At 38.8% G+C, this 25,189-nt stretch overlaps 1 protein-coding gene across 2 annotated transcripts in view; it reads left to right on the forward strand.

Annotated features, from left to right (window-relative positions):
• Positions 1–25,189, forward strand: part of Zfpm2 (zinc finger protein, multitype 2) — a 449,551-nt gene that overhangs the window by 214,336 nt on the left and 210,026 nt on the right. For both annotated transcript variants that reach the window (NM_011766.5, NM_001356998.1), the window contains one exon: positions 1,151–1,269. In NM_011766.5, the coding sequence (NP_035896.1) occupies positions 1,151–1,269 (119 nt within the window). The remainder of the gene's footprint in view (positions 1–1,150; positions 1,270–25,189) is intronic.

A 25,189-nucleotide genomic window follows, 5' to 3' on the forward strand; every position in this document is an offset into this window, starting at 1 on the left:
AACTCACCAAGTATTTTGGCCTGTTGAAAATTTCAATACATAGTCAGAGACATCTGACAACTTAGGAGGTATTTGGATATTACTTTATGATCTGGTCTAAGTTTCTAGTTCTTATTCCATTAAAGACAGTCCTGATTATTAATCCACGGGTATAGATAAGAGTCACTGTTTGACTGAGGCTGAACCCTTTCCAAATGAAATATGTCAAAAGCAGAAAGACAGGATGAATTACTTTTCAAGGAGGGTTCCAAAGATTTTAATGATTCCTCTGGAGTCACTTAGAAATGATATGGCTTTTTAAAATGTGTAAACATAAGCAAATTTATTTGAACACCATTCTTATGTAAAATGAAAACTCTTAGTATTTAGATGAAGGCATTATTTAAATGTTAACAGTTGAAAATTTTTAGAATTCTTATCTGAGAGAAATTAGATATTTTCCCTGTAAATACAAAATTACCCTTAAAGGTTTAAACAATTGATATGCATAAATTGAAAGACATTTTCTAAACAATTTTTTGACATTAAAATAGATTGCCAGAGGAGTTCCGGGGCATGACTCCGTTGGTAAAGCCCTTGCCTTGAAAATAGGTTGCTAGCTTTGCTTTGTCTTTGACAAATTTTCCAGAGAAAGCTGCTGATACCGATGTATTAATCAAAAGTATTGTGCAAGGGTTTAAAACTCTTTCAGAGGAAAATCTCAGAAGTGGGTCTGTTATTCTACATGTCAACAAATACTGTTATATATCCATATTCTGAATAAACATGAGTTTAGCATGTAAGATCTAATGTTGTTTTCCACCAAGGTATTCTTTTTATAAAACTGTCTTTAAGGTATGGATTGATATTCCTCACTGCTGATCATTCTTGGCTCTGCTCTGCTCTCATAGAACACACTGTAGGATATCTGTCTATCTTGATGTGATGAATTCTTTTACTCTTAGAACAGTAGCCAAAGGGAGGGCATGAGGAGAAGGAGCTATGTACATACAGTGCCTAAGGGTAGAACCTGAAAGTATTCTCAGAGAAGTGTAATTAATTCTCTTTATATGAATCCTGAACACATTGAATATGTAGAGCAAATGCAAAACCGGTGTTATTGTTAGGATGTTTGTAAGAGTCCTAATCGCCTGTGTTCTCACATCTGCAGGAGAGCTAGAAGTGTTTCAGAGAGATGGAGAAAGGAAGATTCAGAGTCGGCAGCAACTTCCGGTGGGAACAACCTGGGGCCCTTTTGCTGGGAAGATGGACTTGAACAATAATTCCTTGGTATGTGGACCTTCTAAGATGTTGGAATACTCTTATTTGTCAATCTTTTTGTCTGTTTGCTTCCCAGTTACATTTCAGGGAAAAAAAATGCTTGGACTATTGTTGATTTTATGGGTTTCAAATCATTTTTCCAGTGGTTTGTCTCTGATTACTACAGGAAAAATCCCAAAGGAAACAACTTAATCATGTCAAATGGTTGACTAGTGAGGTAACTTACCCGCCGTATCTGCTTAGCCAGACTTACTTAGTCTGTTCAGACTTAATGCTGTGTGCACTGACCTCTATTTGTTAGAAGACACAAATTGTAGGTGTACACAAGCATTAAGATGCAGCTCTACTATCCTTCCATAATCCTGCCTGAAACTGTAAGGGCAAGGGTCTATGACCAGCACTATAAATTATGCTCACAGTTTTAGAAAAGTCAGAAAAATCACCTGCTTGTTATTAAATGGATGACTGATTTCTCAAACCACTAAAAGGTACAAAAGGCAAGAGGTAGACTTCCCAGTGTCCCATCTCACCTAGCGGTTTCTACTTGTTCTCTAGCACTGCTTGACTCACATCTGAGAACTAAGATAGCAATCATACTTAAACCTGCCACCAGACACCACCAAAACATTTCATCATTTCTCGGACATCCCGTCAATAGTTTCTGTCATTGAAATGACACGTGTAGTTCATTTATGAACTAGTGAAGTTTTTCACATTTATTATATAAAAATCGTATTGATATTAAAATGAAATATTCTATTAATCTTTATGCACACACACATTATATACGCATACATACAAGATGGTAGCTTCCTGACATTTTACCATCGGTCAAACAGTGATATATCAAAATAAACCTACTTTGGAAGATTTAACTGCTTATTCCTTCCATCATGTGTGGCTTTAACACATTTAACCATTTCAAAAGCTATGCTGTGCCTCGTTGAATTTTTTTTAATAATGCAGTTTATATTTGAAGGGCTCAATATTTTTGCAACTATGTAAGGCAAATGAATCTTCGGTGGTACTAGATCAGCTGTTGCTAATAATTCTCCACAGAAATAACTTACTAATTCAGTTTATGCTTTTGAGAGCATAGATCTCTAATTATTTGTAAGCAACACCTTTTTAATTATAGAATTTAGATATTTTACTAAAGTATGCATTTAAAAAATTTTTCCCTTAGGAAAAAAAATGTTCTCTTCCAGAATATAATTGAGCTTTATGTGATTTTATGTAACCTGTTCTACTACATGAGCAGGCTGATCATTGCTCAGCAAGTACCAGTACATAGTGGATGCTTATTTAAACGAGACTATATATAAATGTGAGGGCTGATTAGTTCACTTACCCATCCAATAAGTATGTATTTATGGTTTTGGTTTTATAGATGAGAAAGACAAAAATTCTGGCTATCCGGAATTTTCATGTTTGTTTTTTAAATTTTTAAGAATATCTAAGTCTTTCCATGCTACCTCTTCAGTAGAATATCTAAAGAATATTTTTAGCATGATTTAAAAGTAAAAGAAAAATTGGTTTGCTTCACCTTGGACAAAATGTTAGCTATGGTACTTAGACTATTTAACAGTTTGTAATTAGTCAAATATTTGTGCAATTTTATTGCATCTTTAGACTTTGGATAGTACTTTGATATGTTTTTCATAACATGAAGATAAATTTTCTTTATCAAAATCATATAGCTTACTAACCCTTCATTACAGAACTTGGAATCAAATTTGAATTAGAACACTCTTTTAAACTAGTTTGCCAACCAATATAATGTTACTCTCCTAATACTCATGATGTTGGCTCAGGCGATTCAACACAGTAATTAATCCAACACAGTAATTAATTGAGTCACCATGCCAGATGTCAAATCCTTTTTATATCTTTCAAGTCTCCATCTTGAAGTGTGTTAATATTATTCCACCTTCTGTGGTAAGCCTTTGCAGACCGTGCATTTGTGTGTATATAGGATGTTCCAAGAAACATGCTTCTCTTTATAGAAAAAACACAAAAACTGATTAGACAAGAGGTTATTCTTGGAATAATGTAAAGGACTGAATATATAAATAGATTTTTCTCTTACCAATAGCCTCTTATCTTGGTAGATGCTTCATGCTGTAAAGGTTTGATAATAGCAGCAACAGCATTGTAAATGCATGTATTGGGCCAGGTATACTGCACACGAGAGAAAACAATACTTATCTCTGTAATAAAGTATTGCAGAGGGAAAGATGTACACTTTAGTAAGTTAAATCATTAATTTCTGAGAAATTATTTAATATCACAATCCAAGTTTCAATCTCAGAAATGTCTATAATGTAGAAATAATACCACTTGGCTTATGAGGATTTTGTGAGACTGTAGAAGCAATCATGAATTATCAGCAGATATTTGCTCCTGGTGCTTGCCTGTCACCTGTACAAATGGATCTATTGCAATGTAACACATTAAGAGCTTCACGGAGCCTGTCCCAGTCTACACATGTAACACTGTTGACTGTGGTGTTTAGAGACATTACATGTTTAAATGTAGCTCTTTGCCAAGTGACTATGATTCTGCATATAAACAGAACCAACAGGATGTGTCTGAGTATAGAGACTCGTTAAAAGGATTGTGTAAGGCAAGAAGAGGGCTTTTGTAAGTCCAAAATCGGTACTGTGGGTTATTAAACTGAGATCAAGAAGAGTCCTTGGTACAGTTGAAGGTTGTCTTTTCCTTGTGCCTGGAATAGTCAATCTAATTGTTATATTTAGACTGTTAATTTAGTGAATGAAACCTACATATGTTATGGGGTGTTATTTCCTTTGTTCAGAGTTTATTAATTTAAACACCAATCCTGGTTTAAAACATCCTCTGAGTTAACAGATAAAATTAACAATCTCTGTAACTCCTTTCATGGGTATTTTGTTCCCTATTCTAAGGAGGAATGAAGTATCCACCTATTGGTCTTCCCTCTTCTTGATTTTCTTGTGTTTTGCAAGTTGTATCTTGGGTGTTCTATGTTTCTGGGCTAATATCCACTTATCAGTGAGTGCATATCTAATGACTTCCTTTGTGATTGGGTTACCTTACTAAGGATGATATCCTCCAGGTACCTGCATTTGTCCAAGAATTTCATAAATCCATTGTTTTTAATAGCTGAGCAGTACTCCATTGTGTAAATGTACCGCATTTTCTGTATCCATTCTTCTGTTGAGGGACATCTGGGTTCTTTCCAGCTTCTGGCTATTATAAATAAGGCTGCTATGAACATAGTGGAACATGTGTTCTTATTACCAGTTGGAACTTCTTCTGGGTATATGCCCAGGAGAGGTATTGCTGGATCTTGCAGTAGTATTATGTCCAATTTTCTGAGGAACCTCCAGACTGACTTCCAGAGTGGTTGTACAAGCTTTCAATCCCACCAGCAATGGAGGAGTGTTCCTCTTTCTCCACATCCTCGCCAGCATCTACTGTCACCTGAATTTTTGATCTTAGCCATTCTGACTGGTGTGAGGTGGAATCTCAAGGTTGTTTTGATTTGCATTTCCCTGATGATTAAGAATGTTGAACATTTTTTCAGGTGCTTCTCAGCCATTCGGTATTTCTCAGTTGAGAATTCTTTGTTTAGCTCTGTACCCCAATTTTAATGGGGTTATTCAAATTTCTGGAGTCCAGCTTCTTGAGCTTTTTGTATATATTGGATATTAGTCCCCTATCAGGTTTAGGATTGGTAAAAATCCTTTCCCCATCTGTTGTTGGCCTTTTTGTCTTATTGACAGTGTCTTTTGCTGTACAGAAGCTTTGCAATTTTATGGGGTCCCATTTGTCAATTCTTGATCTTACAGCACAAGCCATTGCTGTTCTGTTTAGGAATTTTTCCCCTGTGATCATATCTTCAAGGCTTTTCCCCACTTTCTCCTCTATTAATTTCAGTGTCTCTGGCTTTATGTGGAGGTCTTTTTACTTAAACTTGAGCTTTGTACAAGGAGATAAGAATGGATCAATTCGCATTCTTCTACATGATAACTGCCAGTTGTGCCAGCACCATTTGTTGAAAATGCTGCCTTTTTTCCACTGGATGGTTTTAATTCCCTTGTCAAAGATCAAGTGACCATAGGTGTGTGCATTCATTTCTGGGTCTTCAATTCTATTCCATTGATCTACCTGTCTGTCACTGTACCAGTACCATGCAGTTTTTATCACAATTACTCTGTAGTACAGCTTAATGTCAGACAAAGTTTGGAGCTAAGACAAAAGGATGGACTATCCAGAGACTACCCCACCCAGGGATCCATCCCATATTCAGCCACCAAACCCAGACACTATTACATATGCCAGCAAGATTTTGATGAAGGGACTCTATTATAGCTGTCTCATATGAAGCTATGCCAGTGCCTGGCAAATACAGAAGTGGATGCTCACAGTCATCTATTGGATGGAACACGGGGCCCCTAATGGAGGAGCTAGAGAAAGTATCCAAGGAGCTGAAGGGGTCTGAAACCCTATAGGTTGAACAACAATATGAACTAACCAGTACCCCCAGAGCTCGTGTCTCTAGCTGCATATGTAGCAGAAGATGGCCTAGTCGGCCATCACTGGGAAGAGAGGCCCCTTGGTATTGCAAACTTTATATGCCCCAGTACAGGGGAACGCCAGGGCCAAGAAGCAGGACTGGGTGGGTAGGGGAGCAGGGCAGGGGAGGGTATAGGGAACTTTCAGGATAGCATTTGAAATATATATAAAGAAAATTTCTAATAAAAGAAAGAAAGAAAATTAACAATCTCTGGGTTTCGGGAGTCTATGACATCCTGGGAGTTTCCTTTCTGGTTTGTGACATTATGCACCTCAAGAATTGCTTAGCAATTCCAACACTCTCACTTCAACACTGCTCAATAATATAAAGTGTTGTTGTAGTTTCTTATATTGGTGCTTTTGAAAGTCTTAGGATTTTTTTTCTTATGACTTTATTGATTCAGAATATAAAGGGCTGGCAGCAGAGTAGTCTTTTAAGTCACTTTAAGTTCTTAAATATCTGCCCTGAAGAGGGAAAGTATGTACGTATTATGCCTTTGATAATTTTTATATCCATCCAAATACAATGATCTTTGTGATAAGCTAAATCTTTCATCAATATTAGTACATGGTAGCAACTAATACCATCAAAGGCCAATGCTAATTCAAAAGGTTGAGTATCTAGAATTTTTGTGGCATTTGCACTATCTTGCTTGTGAAAGCACCCACTGTCCACAGCTAGCTATTTGAGTGGATTCAGTCAACTTCTGGAATCATTCTACGTACACCCTCAATTAAATAGAACACATATACAAAGTCCCATATTGCCATATAATATTAAACTCATCATGGCCTGATGAATTAAAAAATGAAAATTGATAGAAAAATCTCATTTCATTCTGCTCAATCAGAATAGAAAATTGTTTGGTTTTCATTTGTGACATTAAATTCCTCAAATAGGCAATGCATATTTGAAGGGTTCCTGGTATTGACCTAATAATAAAACAATGCTTACATTAAATTTCATAAAAGTTTCAGAGTAGTCATTATCATAGAAATTTAGTACAGAAATGAATGAGTAATTCTTGACCCATGCTGTTATGATCCCATTTGTCAGATGCCTCCATTTCTTCTCTTCTAGTTCCATCTCTTTCCTGACATTGACTTTTGACCACGTTTTTTGCTAGATTCATTCCATCATACATTTGTTGTAAACATAGCCATTCCTGTATCTCTCCAGCAATCATGGCTGTAGCAAAAGTGGTTGCTTACTGGAAATAGTCAACTTGTTTTTGTTTTCTGGTTTGTTTTTGTTTGTTTATCTGTGGACAGTCTGCAGCCCAGGAGCAAGTTCCAATCCAACCAGGCAAACTGAAATTCTTAGAGATTTCATGTTCAGAATGACAGTTTTCCATGAGTAATAAACACAAGTTGACTGGGAGAAAAACAAGGTTCTTCATTTCTCTATGGAATGTCAGCTTTCATCCATACTGTTCTCAAAAATGCGTCAATGAAACTGGTCTCCATTTAGTTTAACAATGTGTCTTTTAGGAGGGAGCCTCTTTTCATATCCAGCCAAGCTTTACACATTCCTGCTGGAGTTTTTGTGAGATAACTTCCCCAAATACACTAATTACACTTGAGTCACTCTCAGAGTAAGCTTTTGGAAAAGCTATATGCAGGCTCCCTTTAAGATAAAGTGATTAAGAGTGGAGATTCTCCCCAGAGGTTAAGAGTGCTTATTGCCCTTGCAAAGGGCCTGGATTTAGTTCCTAACACCCACAGAGGGGCTGACAATATGGAACTCCAGTCCCAGCAGACCCAACACCTCTGTGAGCACCAGGCACCCACATAGTGTACAGATATAGATGCATGCAGAACACACATACACAATATGTAATAAAAATCAATAAATCTAAAAATAGATACATTAGCAAACTAAGCTTGAAAGCAGTATTCAATTTCAACTTTTGAATCTAGAGAACTGAGATTTATTGAATCTTATTGTTCAATATTATTATTGAATTATTCCATTTGGACCTCTACCATTGGCACATAATAGGCATTCAGTAAATGCTTTTCGGGGGAATGGGAGGTGATACTGACATTGTGAATGATAGCATCCTTTTCATTTGCATCAGAGCTCAGTATTGCTAGACATTCCTGCTTCTCTCAGAGCCTTAGCTCTTTTTAATTTAACTGTGCATGTTTCCCAAAACACTTCTGGCCTTTCTTCTCTTCTCCCTCTGTTTCCAGTGCCTCAGGGAGCATAGCTACTTGTAAAGCTCCAGCTACTAATTTACAAATGACATTTAAACAGAAATCCTTGGCTTTTTTTTTTTTTTGAGCTTTCTCGAATATAGCATATCTCCACTACTTGATGTGCCTTTTCTACTAGCCTTTCCACTAAATTCCTCCAATTCAGTAGTCATGAGCCCTGTTTAGTTCAGTCTTTGCAGATGGTTTTTCTGCCCTTCTCACTTGCTTCCTGCCTTCAGTCACCTGTGATCTCAGCTTTGCAGCCCCCTCCCTGACTCTGCCAGACAGTCCCCTCCTTAATCTTTTTCCATTACTCCCTTTCTGGAATCTCAAATGCTTGCTCACCCATAGTATCCCATTCCACTTCTTTTTTATTTCTCTCAGGAACCACATCCCATCCTATCTCTCTATTTCCAGTGTTTTTCACATCCTCTGTACACATTGCCATCCCTTTCTTCCTGACCCTATGCCAGTGCTTTAGCTTCTACCTCCCTCACATGCCTCTCGTTTATCACCTTGTTCTTTCAGTCACTCTTTCTGTCTCCTGTCTTTCTCATTATTTAAAATCTAGACCACAGTATACCCTGAATCGAAGGATCTCGTAAGTCTATGCTTCAAATCCTAAAGTGCAGGAAGAATTAAACTGGTAAAGCCTAAGCAGGCCTTCATGGTTTCTACCTTTGCCATATCAATTGTTTTTCTTTTCTTTTTTTTTTTTTCAAATTCCAAATTTTCTTTATTCATTTATGTTTTACATTACACATCTGAAATATATACCATATGCCCCGACTTTATAAATCTGGATTTTCAAGGACACATATTGTCTCAAAATTAACTTACAATAGTTTATGTTAGTGCATCTTATATAGACATTGCTATATAACTTATAGTTCAAACAATTTTAACCAGTTACTTAGTTATGCTACTCAATATATATTCTGTGCTTAAAGTTAGAAATGTTAGTGATGTTTACAAGTGTAAATCTTAAGTTAGTAAATGGAGTTTGCATGTGTTTTTAACCACAAAAGAGGTTATATATATCGAGGCTATATTCTTTTATTTCTTACCAATTTTCTTCTACTGAAATCACTTTTATTTTCTTTTTTTTTCTTTTTTTTTTTTCAGAGCATAAGATTTTATTTTTTTTTAAATTAGGTATTTTCCTCGTTTACATTTTCAATGCTATCCCAAAGGTCCCCCATACCCACCCCCCCAATCCCCTACCCACCCACTCCCCCTTTTTGGCCCTGGTGTTCCCCTGTACTGGGGCATATAAAGTTTGCAAGTCCAATGGGCCTCTCTTTGCAGTGATGGCCGACTAGGCCATCTTTTGATACATATGCAGCTAAAGACAAGAGCTCCCGGGTACTGGTTAGTTCATATTGTTGTTCCACCTATAGGGTTGCAGTTCCCTTTAGCTCCTTGGGTAATTTCTCTAGCTCCTCCATTGGGGGCCGTGTGACCCATCCAATAGCTGACTGTGATCATCCACTTCTGTGTTTGCTAGGCCCCGGCATAGTCTCACAAGAGAATTGTTTTTCTAACAGACTCCCATTCCTGTGATCTGCCTCAGGACTCCTGGCAGGGTAGATATTGTTTCCTCCCATACCTAGGCATCTGGCTGTTCTTTCTTAATGAGGTTGAAATCCTCAGTTTCCTCTCTTTCTCCTCTTCCTTGTTGCAGTCCTTTCCTTGCCTTGTTGTTCAAGGTTGCCTATGATATAAACTTTCCTTGAATTCTCCATTCTGGAATAGATAACCTCTTCTGAGGATTTCCACTTTGCTCTTTCATTGCTAGGATTAGGATCCTGTCCTCATTGTTTACTTGCCCTATCACCAAGCTTCTTATCTAAGTTTTATCTTTATATCCTTGTAGTGCCAATGGTTAGCTTATATATAGGGGAAAATAAGCTTTAAATAAGAGATCCTCTCCTATTTTTCCTTAAGAGCAGGGAATCGTGATCCCTTCTTATTCAAGACTAGAAAATTTATTTATGGGCGCCATCTTTAGCTCCAGACAGCCGGCCACCTTCCTGGTGAGAGCACGGGGTCTGCCTGGCCTGAGAGGTTTGTGGCACAGGCGCCGGCGGGAGCCTTCTTGGCTCCGGGACTCCGCGGAGGGCAGGCTGCACGGGTGACCGTGTGGAATACAGAGTGCCAGCTGTTTCTGGGACGGGCGAGAGAGTCGCAGAGCTTCTGGGCGGCGCCATCTTCAGCTCCAGACAGCCGGCCACCTTCCTGGTGAGAGCACGGGGGTCTGCCTGGCCTGAGAGGTTTGTGGCACAGGCGCCGGCGGGAGCCTTCTTGGCTCCGGGACTCCGCGGAGGGCAGGCTGCACGGGTGACCGTGTGGAATACAGAGTGCCAGCCGTTTCTGGGACGGGCGAGAGAGTCGCAGAGATTCTGGGGCGGCACCATCCTCAGCTCCAGACAACCAGCCACCTTCCCGGCAAGAGCCACAGAGCTTCTGAGGCTGCGACATCTTCGACTCCAGACAACTGGCCACCTTCCTGGCCAAAGCAACACAGCTTCTGGGAAAGATTCTGTTTTGGGCCTTCACCTTCAGCCAGGAGGAGGTCCAAACACCAGATAACTGTACACCTTCCCTGAGAGAGGAGAGCTTGCCTACAGAGACTGCTCTGACCACTGAAACTCAGAGAAGAGAGCTTGTCTCCCACGCCTGCTGATAGAGGGTAACAAAATCAACAGAGGAACAATCTTTTAACAAAGACAACTATAACAACTAACTCCAGAGATTGCCAGATGGCGAAAGGTAAACGTAAGAATCCTACTAACAGAAGCCAGGACCACTCACCATCATCAGAACCCAGAACGCCCACTTCGCCCAATCCAGGACACCCTAACACACCTGAAAAGGTAGACCTGGATTTAAAAGCATATTTCATGATGATGGTAGAGGACATAAAGAAGGAATTCAACAACTCACTTAAAGAAATACAGGAGAACACTGCTAAAGAGTTACAAGTCCTTAAAGAAAAACAGGAAAACACTGCTAAAGAGTTACAAGTCCTTAAAGAAAAACAGGAAAACACAACCAAACAGGTAGAAGTCCTTATAGAAAAACAGGAAAACACATCCAAACAGGTGATGGAAATGAACAAAACCATACTAGACCTAAAAAGGGAAGTAGACACAATAAAGAAAACCCAAAGTGAGGCGACGCTGGAGATAGAAACCCTAGGAAAGAAATCTGGAACCATAGATGCCAGCATCAGCAACAGAATACAAGAGATGGAAGAGAGAATCTCAGGTGCAGAAGACTCCATAGAGAACATCGGCACAACAATCAAAGAAAATGGAAAATGCAAAAAGATCCTAACTCAAAACATCCAGGAAATCCAGGACACAATGAGAAGACCAAACCTACGGATAATAGGAGTGGATGAGAATGAAGATTTTCAACTCAAAGGACCAGCAAACATCTTCAACAAAATTATTGAAGAAAACTTCCCAAATCTAAAGAAAGAGATGCCCATGAACATACAAGAAGCCTACAGAACTCCAAATAGACTGGACCAGAAAAGAAATTCCTCCCGACACATAATAATCAGAACACCAAATGCACTAAATAAAGATAGAATACTAAAAGCAGTAAGGGAAAAAGGTCAAGTAACATATAAAGGCAAGCCTATCAGAATTACACCAGATTTTTCACCAGAGACTATGAAAGCCAGAAGAGCCTGGACAGATGTTATACAGACACTAAGAGAACACAAATTCCAGCCCAGGCTACTATACCCAGCCAAACTCTCAATTACCATAGATGGAGAAACCAAAGTATTCCACGACAAAACTAAATTCACCCATTATCTCTCCACGAATCCAGCCCTTCAAAGGATAATAACAGAAAAAAAACAATACAAGGACGGGAACCACGCCCTAGAAAAAACAAGAAGATAATCCATCAACAAACCTAAAAGAAGACAACCACAAGAACAGAATGCCAACTTTAACAACAAAAATAACAGGAAGCAACAATTACCTTTCCTTAATATCTCTTAATATCAATGGACTCAATTCCCCAATAAAAAGACATAGACTAACAGACTGGCTACACAAACAGGACCCAACATTCTGCTGCTTACAGGAAACCCATCTCAGGGAAAAAGACAGACACTACCTCAGAGTGAAAGGCTGGAAAACAATTTTCCAAGCAAATGGTCTGAAGAAACAGGCTGGAGTAGCCATTCTAATATCGGATAAAATCGACTTCCAACCCAAAGTTATCAAAAAAGACAAGGAGGGACACTTCATACTCATCAAAGGTAAAATCCTCCAAGAGGAACTCTCAATTCTGAATATCTACGCTCCAAATGCAAGGGCAGCCACATTCATTAAAGACACTTTAGTAAAGCTCAAAGCACACATTGCACCTCACACAATAATAGTGGGAGACCTCAACACACCACTTTCATCAATGGACAGATCGTGGAAACAGAAACTAAACAGGGACACAGTGAAACTAACAGAAGTTATGAAACAAATGGACCTGACAGATATCTACAGAATATTTAATCCTAAAACAAAAGGATATACCTTCTTCTCAGCACCTCACGGGACCTGCTCCAAAATTGACCATATAATTGGTCACAAAATAAGCCTCAACAGATACAAAAATATTGAAATTGTCCCATGTATCCTATCAGACCACCATGGCCTAAGACTGATCTTCAATAACAACATTAAGAATGGAAAGCCAACATTCACGTGGAAACTGAACAACACTCTTCTCAATGATACCTTGGTCAAGGAAGGAATAAAGAAAGAAATTAAAGACTTTTTAGAGTTTAATGAAAATGAAGCCACAACGTACCCAAACCTTTGGGACACAATGAAAGCATTTCTAAGAGGGAAACTCATAGCTCTGAGTACCTCCAAGAAGAAACGGGAGAGAGCACATACTAGCAGCTTGACAACACATCTAAAAGCTCTAGAAAAAAAGGAAGCAAATTCACCCAAGAGGAGTAGACGGCAGGAAATAATCAAACTCAGGGGTGAAATTAACCAAGTGGAAACAAGAAGAACTATTCAAAGAATTAACCAAACGAGGAGTTGGTTCTTTGAGAAAATCAACAAGATAGATAAACCCTTAGCTAGACTCACTAGAGGGCAAAGGGACAAAATCCTAATCAACAAAATCAGAAATGAAAAGGGAGACATAACAACAGATCCTGAAGAAATCCAAAACACCATCAGATCCTTCTACAAAAGCTTATACTCAACAAAACTGGAAAACCTGGATGAAATGGACAAATTTCTGGACAGATACCAGGTACCAAAGTTGAATCAGGATCAAGTTGACCTTCTAAACAGTCCCATATCCCCTAAAGAAATAGAAGCAGTTATTAATAGTCTCCCAACCAAAAAAAGCCCAGGACCAGATGGGTTTAGTGCAGAGTTCTATCAGACCTTCAAAGAAGATCTAATTCCAGTTCTGCACAAACTATTTCACAAGATAGAAGTAGAAGGTACTCTACCCAACTCATTTTATGAAGCCACTATTACTCTGATACCTAAACCACAGAAAGATCCAACAAAGATAGAGAACTTCAGACCAATTTCTCTTATGAATATCGATGCAAAAATCCTTAATAAAATTCTCGCTAACCGAATCCAAGAACACATTAAAGAAATCATCCATCCTGACCAAGTAGGTTTTATTCCAGGGATGCAGGGATGGTTTAATATACGAAAATCCATCAATGTAATCCATTATATAAACAAACTCAAAGACAAAAACCACATGATCATCTCGTTAGATGCAGAAAAAGCATTTGACAAGATCCAACACCCATTCATGATAAAAGTTTTGGAAAGATCAGGAATTCAAGGCCCATACCTAAACATAATAAAAGCAATCTACAGCAAACCAGTAGCCAACATCAAAGTAAATGGAGAGAAGCTGGAAGCAATCCCACTAAAATCAGGGACTAGACAAGGCTGCCCACTTTCTCCCTACCTTTTCAACATAGTACTTGAAGTATTAGCCAGAGCAATTCGACAACAAAAGGAGATCAAGGGGATACAAATTGGAAAAGAGGAAGTCAAAATATCACTTTTTGCAGATGATATGATAGTATATATAAGTGACCCTAAAAATTCCACCAGAGAACTCCTAAACCTGATAAACAGCTTTGGTGAAGTAGCTGGATATAAAATTAACTCAAACAAGTCAATGGCCTTTCTCTACACAAAGAATAAACAGGCTGAGAAAGAAATTAGGGAAACAACACCCTTCTCAATAGTCACAAATAATATAAAATATCTCGGCGTGACTCTAACTAAGGAAGTAAAAGATCTGTATGATAAAAACTTCAAGTCTCTGAAGAAAGAAATTAAAGAAGATCTCAGAAGATGGAAAGATCTCCCATGCTCATGGATTGGCAGGATCAACATTGTAAAAATGGCTATCTTGCCAAAAGCAATCTACAGATTCAATGCAATCCCCATCAAAATTCCAACTCAATTCTTCAACGAATTAGAAGGAGCAATTTGCAAATTCATCTGGAATAACAAAAAACCTAGGATAGCAAAAACTCTTCTCAAGGATAAAAGAACCTCTGGTGGAATCACCATGCCTGACCTAAAGCTTTACTACAGGGCAATTGTGATAAAAACTGCATGGTACTGGTATAGAGACAGACAAGTAGACCAATGGAATAGAATTGAAGACCCAGAAATGAACCCACACACCTATGGTCACTTGATCTTCGACAAGGGAGCTAAAACCATCCAGTGGAAGAAAGACAGCATTTTCAACAATTGGTGCTGGCACAACTGGTTGTTATCATGTAGAAGAATGCGAATCGATCCATACTTATCTCCTTGTACTAAGGTCAAATCTAAGTGGATCAAGGAACTTCACATAAAACCAGAGACACTGAAACTTATAGAGGAGAAAGTGGGGAAAAGCCTTGAAGATATGGGTACAGGGGAAAGATTCCTGAACAGAACAGCAATGGCTTGCTCTGTAAGATCGAGAATTGACAAATGGGACCTAATGAAACTCCAAAGTTTCTGCAAGGCAAAAGACACCGTCAATAGGACAAAAAGACCACCAACAGATTGGGAAAGGATCTTTACCTATCCTAAATCAGATAGGGGACTAATATCCAACATATATAAAGAACTCAAGAAGGTGGACTTCAGAAAATCAAATCACCCCATTAAAAAATGGGGCTCAGAACTGAACAAAGAATTCTCACCTGAGGAATACCGAATGGCAGAGAAGCACCTGAAAAAATGCTCAACATCCTTAATCATCAGGGAAATGCAAATCAAAACAACCCTGAGATTCCACCTCACACCAGTCAGAATGGCTAAGATCAAAAATTCAGGTGACAGCAGATGCTGGCGTGGATGTGGAGAAAGAGGAACACTCCTCCATTGTTGGTGGGATTGCAGGCTTGTACAACCACTCTGGAGATCAGTCTGGCGGTTCCTCAGAAAACTGGATATAGTACTACCGGAGGATCCAGCAATACCTCTCCTGGGCATATATCCAGAAGATGCCCCAACTGGTAAGAAGGACACATGCTCCACTATGTTCATAGCAGCCTTATTTATAATAGCCAGAAGCTGGAAGGAACCCAGATGCCCCTCAACAGAGGAATGGATACAGAAGATGTGGTACATCTACACAATGGAGTACTACTCAGCTATTAAAAAGAATGAATTTATGAAATTCCTGGCCAAATGGATGGACCTGGAGGGCATCATCCTGAGTGAGGTAACACATTCACAAAGGAACTCACACAATATGTACTCACTGATAAGTGGATATTAGCCCAAAACCTAAGATACCCAAGATATAAGATACAATTTCCTAAACACATGAAACTTAAGAAAAATGAAGACTGAAGTGTGAACACTATGCCCCTCCTTAGAAGTGGGAGCAAAACACCCTTGGAAGGAGTTACAGAGACAAAGTTTGGAGTTGAGATAAAAGGATGGACCATGTAGACACTACCATATCCGGGGATCCATCCCATAATCAGCTTCCAAATGCTGACACCATTGCATACACTAGCAAGATTATGCTGAAAGGACCCTGATATAGCTGTCTCTTGTCAGAGTATGCCTGGGCCTAGCAAACATAGAAGTGGATGCTCACAGTCGGCTATTGGATGGATCACATGGCCCCCAATGAAGGAGCTAGAGAAAGTACCAAAGAAGCTAAAGGGATCTGCAACCCTATAGGTGGAACAACATTATGAACTAACCAGTACCCCGGAGCTCTTGACTCTAGCTGCATATGCATCAAAAGATGGCCTAGTCGGCCATCACTGGAAAGAGAGGCCCATTGGACACGCAAACTTTATATGCCCCAGTACAGGGGAACGCCAGGGCCATAAAAGGGGAGTGGGTGGGTAGGGGAGAAGGGGTGGGTGGCTATGGGGGACTTTTGGTATAGCATTGCAAATGTAAATGAGCGAAATACCTAATAAAAAATGGAAAAAAAAAAAAAAAAGAAAAAAAAAAAAAAAAAAGATGGCCTAGTCGGCCATCACTGGAAAGAGAGGCCCATTGGACTTGCAAACTTTATATGCCCCAGTACAGGGGAACGCCAGGGCCAAAAAAAATGGGAGTGGGTGGGTAGGGGAGTGGGGGGGGAGGGTATGGGGGACTTTTGGGATAGCATTGGAAATGTAATTGAGGAAAATACGTAATAAATAAATAAATAAATGAATAAAAAAAAAAAAAAAAAAAAAAAAAAAAAAGATAAGTTACAAACTAAATAAAGGGAAAAAAAAAAAAAAAAAAAAAAAAAAAAGAAAATTTATTTATTTCTACATACGCTATAGATCTGCCTCATCTGCTCAACTTAGTAGTTGTTACCACAGTAGATGCACTCTTTTGCCAATTTTATTTGTATAGATCTTCTTTCCACGAAGTTTCAGAATAACAGGGCAACTACACCTATTTCTAAATTTTGCACACACAAGGGAAATATGTTCCTGATGATCTCCTGATAGATGTAGATGAACTACAACCCTTTGAGGTAGGAGAAAGGAACTGCTCTGCCACGGAGGCAATTAAGATCTATTTACAACAGAATCAGTCTTATCCCTCACTATGACATGGGAACAGGCCAAGAAGGTGTTCTGTTCCACCATGCTCTCTGTGAAGTCACATCCAGCATCTCACTTTCCAGTGACAAACCATCTGGGAAATTCCATCTGTCTCTGCTTGGAAACTGAGGTGGCAGTCTCCCACTGTGAGCCATTTTCTATTAACTTCTTGGATAAGATCAGTCAGATTTATACTGAATTGATGGGAACCATAAGAACAGGGTTGTTCCAAGAGAAGACAAATGGACTGATTCCACTAATTGGGCTTGAGCCAGCTTCATTCAAGGGTGCCCTTAGGTTCTATTAGAGCACTGACTTGTGACCTTTTTAATTGTACCCTCTTCCTCTTGGGAACCATTGGGGAAATACATTATTGATGGAGGTTGTAGGTTTGTCTCCTAGGGAGGGCAAGATCCTGGCTTCTCTTCTCTGTATCAGCTATGCGGGGAATAATAGAAACTGGTTGGACGGGGAAGCTGCCCAGGAAGACATGAAAGAGGACAATTAATGTGTCAGAGCCTTGGGTAATGACATATTTTCAAACTAGAATGAGAAGAGTTTTGTTTTATGATTTTAAGAGAAGAATGCAAAGTGGTCAAAAGAGAAAAGGGGTACAAAAGCCCCAGAAATTAAAGATAGCCTATAAAATATATACCTGAAAGTAAGAAACTAAAACATCAAAGAATGGTTTTAGAATCCTGTACAAAGCTAGGTTAATCATATGTCCAGTTATGGAGGGAGCAGTCCTGTTGTAACGAGGGCACCATTCTGATGTTGACAACAGGTGGACTTAGATCATCTTCGGAGGTAGTAACCTCAGACTGGAAACAGAATTTATGCCATTTCTGATAGCTATTACCTGTCTCCAAAATACAGTTTTTAAGTGTACCTAAACTATGTGTTTACCTTTATTTTGTTTTGACATAATTTCCTTGTGATAGTATTTCTGAGTTCTTTAAATTTTGACTGAGGATTTCTTAAATATGAGAATTTGTTGCCAAAATTCACCATTATTTATTCATAGTTTGTGGTTTTACACACACACACACACACACAGGCATACTGCCTAATAGAGTTCATGCCTAGCTCAAACTCATCATATGGCCTAATTAACTTTAAGATTCTTATTTTACATTCTTCCTGCCTCGGTTTCACTAATGTTGATGTTATAAGTATATACCAACACGTCTGGCTTTACAACCTGAAATTTTAACATGTTTTTCTACTTATGGTATGATGCATGACTCAGACTATTTAATGTATACTTTACAAAAACTACTCTTCTCTCTTCATTTAAAATTGCTTGTATTTTTCTAAAACCCAAGAAGAGTTTTTATTGAAGATAATCTCATAAGGTTACTGAGATACATGTAAATGTTATCCTGCTGAGATTATTAATATCTCAAAGGATGAGCTGTTCACATCATGACAGTGTGATCACAGAGGCTGCACTGGAAGTCTATGTCTGAAGCTAAGGGTGATGGCAAGCCCTACCTCCTTGAGTTCAGGCATGAGGGATGAAGGCTGGCTTACACCGGGAGCTCTCATGTGCACTGCTCCTTTGTTTCATGCACTAGGGCTGCATACATGAATGTTCCTATTGCAGATGTCACTGTTACTGTACTTTCTCAGTATGCCACATGTCGTCATTATGTAGGTCTGGATAATGAAGAGGTAAAAGTACAAAGACCTGACTACCTGGAGAAAGGCTTTTATCTTTCTACGTGTTGAGGAAATGGTTTAAAAAGTACACTCTGTTTTTTAATGGGGTTATTTGATTTTCTGAAGTCCACCTTCTTGAGTTCTTTATATATGTTGGATATTAGTCCCCTATCTGATTTAGGATAGGTAAAGATCCTTTCCCAATCTGTTGGTGGTCTTTTTGTCTTATTGACGGTGTCTTTTGCCTTGCAGAAACTTTGGAGTTTCATTAGGTCCCATTTGTCAATTCTCGATCTTACAGCACAAGCCATTGCTGTTCTGTTCAGGAATTTTTCCCCTGTGCCCATATCTTCAAGGCTTTTCCCCACTTTCTCCTCTATAAGTTTCAGTGTCTCTGGTTTTATGTGAAGTTCCTTGATCCACTTAGATTTGACCTTAGTACAAGGAGATAAGTATGGATCGATTCGCATTCTTCTACACGATAACAACCAGTTGTGCCAGCACCAATTGTTGAAAATGCTGTCTTTCTTCCACTGGATGGTTTTAGCTCCCTTGTCGAAGATCAAGTAACCATAGGTGTGTGGGTTCATTTCTGGGTCTTCAATTCTATTCCATTGGTCTACTTGTCTGTCTCTATACCAGTACCATGCAGTTTTTATCACAATTGCTCTGTAGTAAAGCTTTAGGTCTGGCATGGTGATTCCGCCAGAAGTTCTTTTATCCTTGAGAAGACTTTTTGCTATCCTAGGTTTTTTGTTATTCCAGACAAATTTGCAAATTGCTCCTTCCAATTCGTTGAAGAATTGAGTTGGAATTTTGATGGGGATTGCATTGAATCTGTAGATTGCTTTTGGCAAGATAGCCATTTTTACAATGTTGATCCTGCCAATCCATGAGCATGGGAGATCTTTCCCTCAGAACTGAACAAAGAATTCTCACCTGAGGAATACCGAATGGCAGAGAAGCACTTGAAAAAATGTTCAACATCCTTAATCATCAGGGAAATGCAAATCAAAACAACCCTGAGATTCCACCTCACACCAGTCAGAATGGCTAAGATCAAAAATTCAGGTGACAGCAGATGCTGGCGTGGATGTGGAGAAAGAGGAACACTCCTCCATTGTTGGTGGGAGTGCAGGCTTGTACAACCACTCTGGAAATCAGTCTGGCGGTTCCTCAGAAAACTGGACATAGTACTACCGGAGGATCCAGCAATACCTCTCCTGGGCATATATCCAGAAGATGCCCCAACAGGTAAGAAGGACACATGCTCCACTATGTTCATAGCAGCCTTATTTATAATAGCCAGAAGCTGGAAAGAACCTAGATGCCCCTCAACAGAGGAATGGATACAGAAAATGTGGTACATCTACACAATGGAGTACTACTCAGCTATTAAAAAGAATGAATTTATGAAGTTCCTAGCCAAATGGATGGACCTGGAGGGCATCATCCTGAGTGAGGTAACACATTCACAAAGAAACTCACACAATATGTATTCACTGATAAGTGGATATTAGCCCCAAACCTAGGATACCCAAGATATAAGATATAATTTGTTAAACACATGAAACTCAAGAAGAATGAAGACTGAAGTGTGGACACTATGCCCCTCCTTAGATTTGGGAACAAAACACCCATGGAAGGAGTTACAGAGCCAAAGTTTGGAGCTGAGATGAAAGGATGGACCATGTAGAGACTGCCATATCCAGGGATCCACCCCATAATCAGCATCCAAACGCTGACACCATTGCATACACTAGCAAGATTTTATTGAAAGGACCCAGATGTAGCTGTCTCTTGTGAGACTATGCCGGGGCCTAGCAAACACAGAAGTGGATGCTCACAGTCAGCTAATGGATGGATCATAGGGCTCCCAATGGAGGAGCTAGAGAAAGTAGCCAAGGAGCTAAAGGGATCTGCAACCCTATAGGTGGAACAACATTATGAACTAACCAGTACCCCGGAGCTCTTGACTCTAGCTGCATATATATCAAAAGATGGCCTAGTCGGCCATCACTGGAAAGAGAGGCCCATTGGACTTGCAAACTTTATATGCCCCAGTACAGGGGAACACCAGGGCCAAAAAGGGGGAGTGGGTGGGCAGGGGAGTGGGGGTGGGTGGATATGGGGGACTTTTGGTATAGCATTGGAAATGTAAATGAGTTAAATACCTAATAAAAAATGGAAAAAAAAAAGTACACTCTGTTGTCTTCATGACTTAAATTAAAGAATGTAGATTTAAAAAAAAACGGTAGATTTTTAAAGCAAAAAGTAAAGATGAGATCTTTTGAGGGGTGTTTATATGAAAAGGTGGATAAAACTGTGTTGTACCCTTTATATAACTAGAATGTATTTGCACGTATTTCTACTTGATTTTGAAAGGATTTCAATTTTACATATTTTAAAACAGTTAGTTTAGCAATGATAATTTACTTGACTTCTGCGTGGTGACAACAGATGTCTCTCTGAGTCGTGAGGAGTCAGCAGTGGTATTAACTTAGTATATGTTAAGCAATTGGAAAATGGTACCTGTGAGAAAATAGAAAAGTGTTCTGTAGTCCTTCCGTTAGGTTTCAAAATTGAAATTATTATGAGAATAATTCCCTCTAAATCTTTGAACACATTAGGCTCTGCTTTTAATCTGACTGACCACTAGTAAATCCCAAGGTGGCCTGAATAATGAGTATACTTAAGCTGTATCTGTCTACTAGTATGGACTGTCTTTGTTATCACATAAAGCTTATCCAAAGGGGGATGTGTTTGTGACTCTGTCCACACCACTCCTACAAAGAACTGTGGAGATAAGGCATGATCTTCCAGAGGCAAACATCTTCAGTACACTTATAAGATAAAAACAACATAGATTTTAATCAAGTATGTTTAGAAATTTGTATACAACAATAATTGGCCAATTCTGCTTTGGAGGTTAAAGTTTCACTTTTCAAACGTTGTATGTCCGTATACTTTTCACAGTATACTTTATTTATTGTGTGTGCACATGTGCAATGAAGCACTTGTCAGGAGATGGGAGGACAATTTTGGAGTCTTTGTTTTCTCAGCCATGTGGCTCCAGTGGAATGAGCTCTGGCCATGAGACATATCTATAAGTACCTTCTCCTGCTGATTCATCTCACTATCCTTAAGGTTTTAAGTTAAATGTTGAGTTTAAATTTTTTACTTTTACTGAATTCAGTGTTTCCCACAAAAATTATTGGCCCAGATAAATTCAACTCTGTTTTCAGATTTCTAATATTTTTTATATTCTCAGTGCTATTACATATTATTTCATTTAGAGGAAATAAGAATTAAACACAAGATCCTGGTTATAGTTAAGAGTTAAACACAGCATTAAAGTGGTTGACTCTTCCTACTTTTCAGATGTTTATTGACTGAGTCACTTCCTTGTATTAGTAGATCAATCAACTACTTCTAGTATATGGTCATCCTGTTGATGAACTATATTATATATGTATATACATATATAATATAGTTCATATATATGCATATATAAACATATATGTATATAATAATATGTATATAATAATATACATATAATATATAAGAAAATGTATATGTGTGTGTATATATGTATACACACACACACATATATATATATAAATCTTTGTATGCTTGCTTGGTTGTATGACACATAATTCACTAAACATCTATTGGCAATTCCCAAATTAAAAAGAACTTAAAGAACATGAATGAGAATGTATATGAAGACCTGTGGTCTATGTATTTGTTTATTTTTCTTATATTTTTTTCTCCAATACTATTTCTGATTACTTTGTGTCACTGGCATAGGTGACTCTCACAAGCCCACAATCAGAGTGACAAGTGGCCAATTCTTTGGTGTCATTTGAAGGTGCAACTAGTGGAGGATTTTGCTACGAGCTCACTGGAGTGGCTCCTTATTCAGGGCCTGAGCTAGAGAGCAAGCATCTCACAGGGCAGCTCACCACATGGCCACTGTGTTTACAAAGGCAGGAGAATGAGACAGCAAGGAAAGGGTCCGAGGCAGAAGCTCAGGGCATTTGTACCTAACCTTAAGACGGACAGCTCATCATTTTGCTAATAGCTGTTCCTTAGGTCCAGACACTCTGAAGGGCAGTGAGTTAATCCAGAGCTTGCGACTGAAAAGAAGGCGTCTCTGGACATCTTAGAGGCTGTTTGCTATAGAAGGCAATTTGACTTACTACTTACTTGACCTCTGTCTAGAGAAGAAGTTTCAAAACATAGGAGCAGTAGGAAAAATCATTAAAAAAAATTTCAAGTAATTTAAACAGAAGAAAAGGGATTATGTCTTACAGGTATCATAAACAAAATCAAACATTTTTTAGTTAAAAACACTTTTGAAAATGAGATAGAGTTTGTGCTTATTTATATAGGTAAATGTGATATTCCTACAGAATTAGGAGCTCCTTTCTTTAGATATTAATTCTGCAGATAGGACAAGCTGAGTTTAAAGTGCAGGCGCTGGGATGGTGGTTTTGTATTTGGGAACACTGGCTCCTCTTCCAAAAGGTTCAAGTTTAGTTCCAGCACCAACATGGGCAGCTCACAACTATATGTAACTCCAGTGCTGGATAACCCAGTATCCTCTTCTGGCTTACCAGAGAACTGGAACGTATGTCACACACACACTTACACACACACACACACTTAAAATATAAAAACAAAGATATATATGAAACCTAATTAATGTTATTGGAATTAGAAATCCAAAGTAATTTTCTTGGTCATATCTTCTCTGGGCATTTGAGAAGTATATACTAAAAGGCTGTATTCGTCAAACATTTGACAGAATATATGGGAAAGTGCTCATGATGAGGTCAGAATAGCCTGATTCTAGTCTTCCCTGTTATTCCTCAAAGTTGAGTTCAATTGGATGTAATTCTATACCCTCCCAGTTTTCTCCTTTATAAAAAAGAGTTATTACAGTAGACTTACATCATACAGTTACTTTAAAATGATATAAAATTAAATGCATTTAGTCAATTTGAAATGTATACAACTTGTAATGCGATATGAATCTGCATTACTTTTTTATTATAGCTGTGACTAGCGAATTGATTCTTCATCCCTTTAGTGCTACACGTAGTACATGCAGCCCTCTCCATTTCTGTCCTCTGCCTGAAGTTAGTTAGCTGCGAGCTTTAGCTCTCATCCTATGCATGCATTTCTTTGTGTATATACTGATATTAATTTGTACATACATGGTCATCAGTTATTCACTGGTCACTGTGAATCTTGTGAGGCTTTCAAAATACAACTTTAAGAAGGGAAAAGGTATATATTTTCAACATTTAGAATCTAAGTAGACAATCAAAGCAAAATCGGAGGATAAAAACACACAATTATATAAAGAGAAAGGTTGAGCAGTCAAGCTCAAATCAAGTCCAAAGTACTCTTTTGAATTATCTTGACATTGTGTTTCCTTTTAGTGGGAAGTTATGGTTTTTTTTAGATGTTTTCTTCATTTACATTTCAAATGCTATCCTCTTTGCTAGTTTCCTCTCTGAAAATCCCTTATACCATCCCCCATCTCCCTGCTCCCCAACCCATCCATTCCCACTTCCTGGCCCTTGCAATCCCCTATACTGGGGCATAGAATCTTCACAAGACCAAGGGCCTCTCCTCCCATTGATGGCCGACTAGGCCATCCTCTGCTACATATGCAGCTAGAGACAAGAGCTCAGGAGGTACTGGTTAGTTCATATTGTTGTTCTTCCTATAGGGATGCAGACCCCTTCAGCTCCTTCACTGGAGACCCTGTGTTCCATTCAATAGATGACTGTGAGCATCCACTTCTGTATTTGCCAGGCACTGGCACAGCCTCAAAGGAGAGAGCTGTATCAGGGTCCTGTCAGCAATCCTTAATCATCAGGGAAATGCAAATCAAAAACAACCCTGAGATTCTACCTCACACCAGTCAGAATAGCTAAGATCAAAAATTCAGATGACACCAGATGCTGGTGAGGATGTGGAGAAAAAGGAACATTCCTCCATTGCTGGTGGGATTGCAAGCTGGTACAACCACTCTGGGAATCAGTTTGGCAGTTACTCAGAAAACTGGACATAGTTCTACTGGAAGATCCAGCAATACCTCTCCTGGGCATATACCCAGCTGATGTTCCAACTTGTAATAAGGACACATGCTCCACTATGTTCATAGCAGCCTTATTTATATTAGCCAGAAGCTAGAAAGAACCCAGATGTCCCTCAACAGAGGAATAGATACAGATAATGTGGTACATTTACACAATGGAGTACTACTCAGCTATTAAAAACAATGAATTTATGAAATTCTTAGGCAAATAGATAGATCTGGAGTATATCACCTGAGTGAGGTAACCCAGTCACAAAAGAACACACATGATATGCACTCACTGATAAGTGGCTATTAGCTCA

This window comes from Mus musculus, chromosome 15 (assembly GCF_000001635.26).
Source record: "Mus musculus strain C57BL/6J chromosome 15, GRCm38.p6 C57BL/6J".
In the NCBI taxonomy this organism is placed as follows: Eukaryota; Metazoa; Chordata; class Mammalia; order Rodentia; family Muridae; genus Mus; species Mus musculus.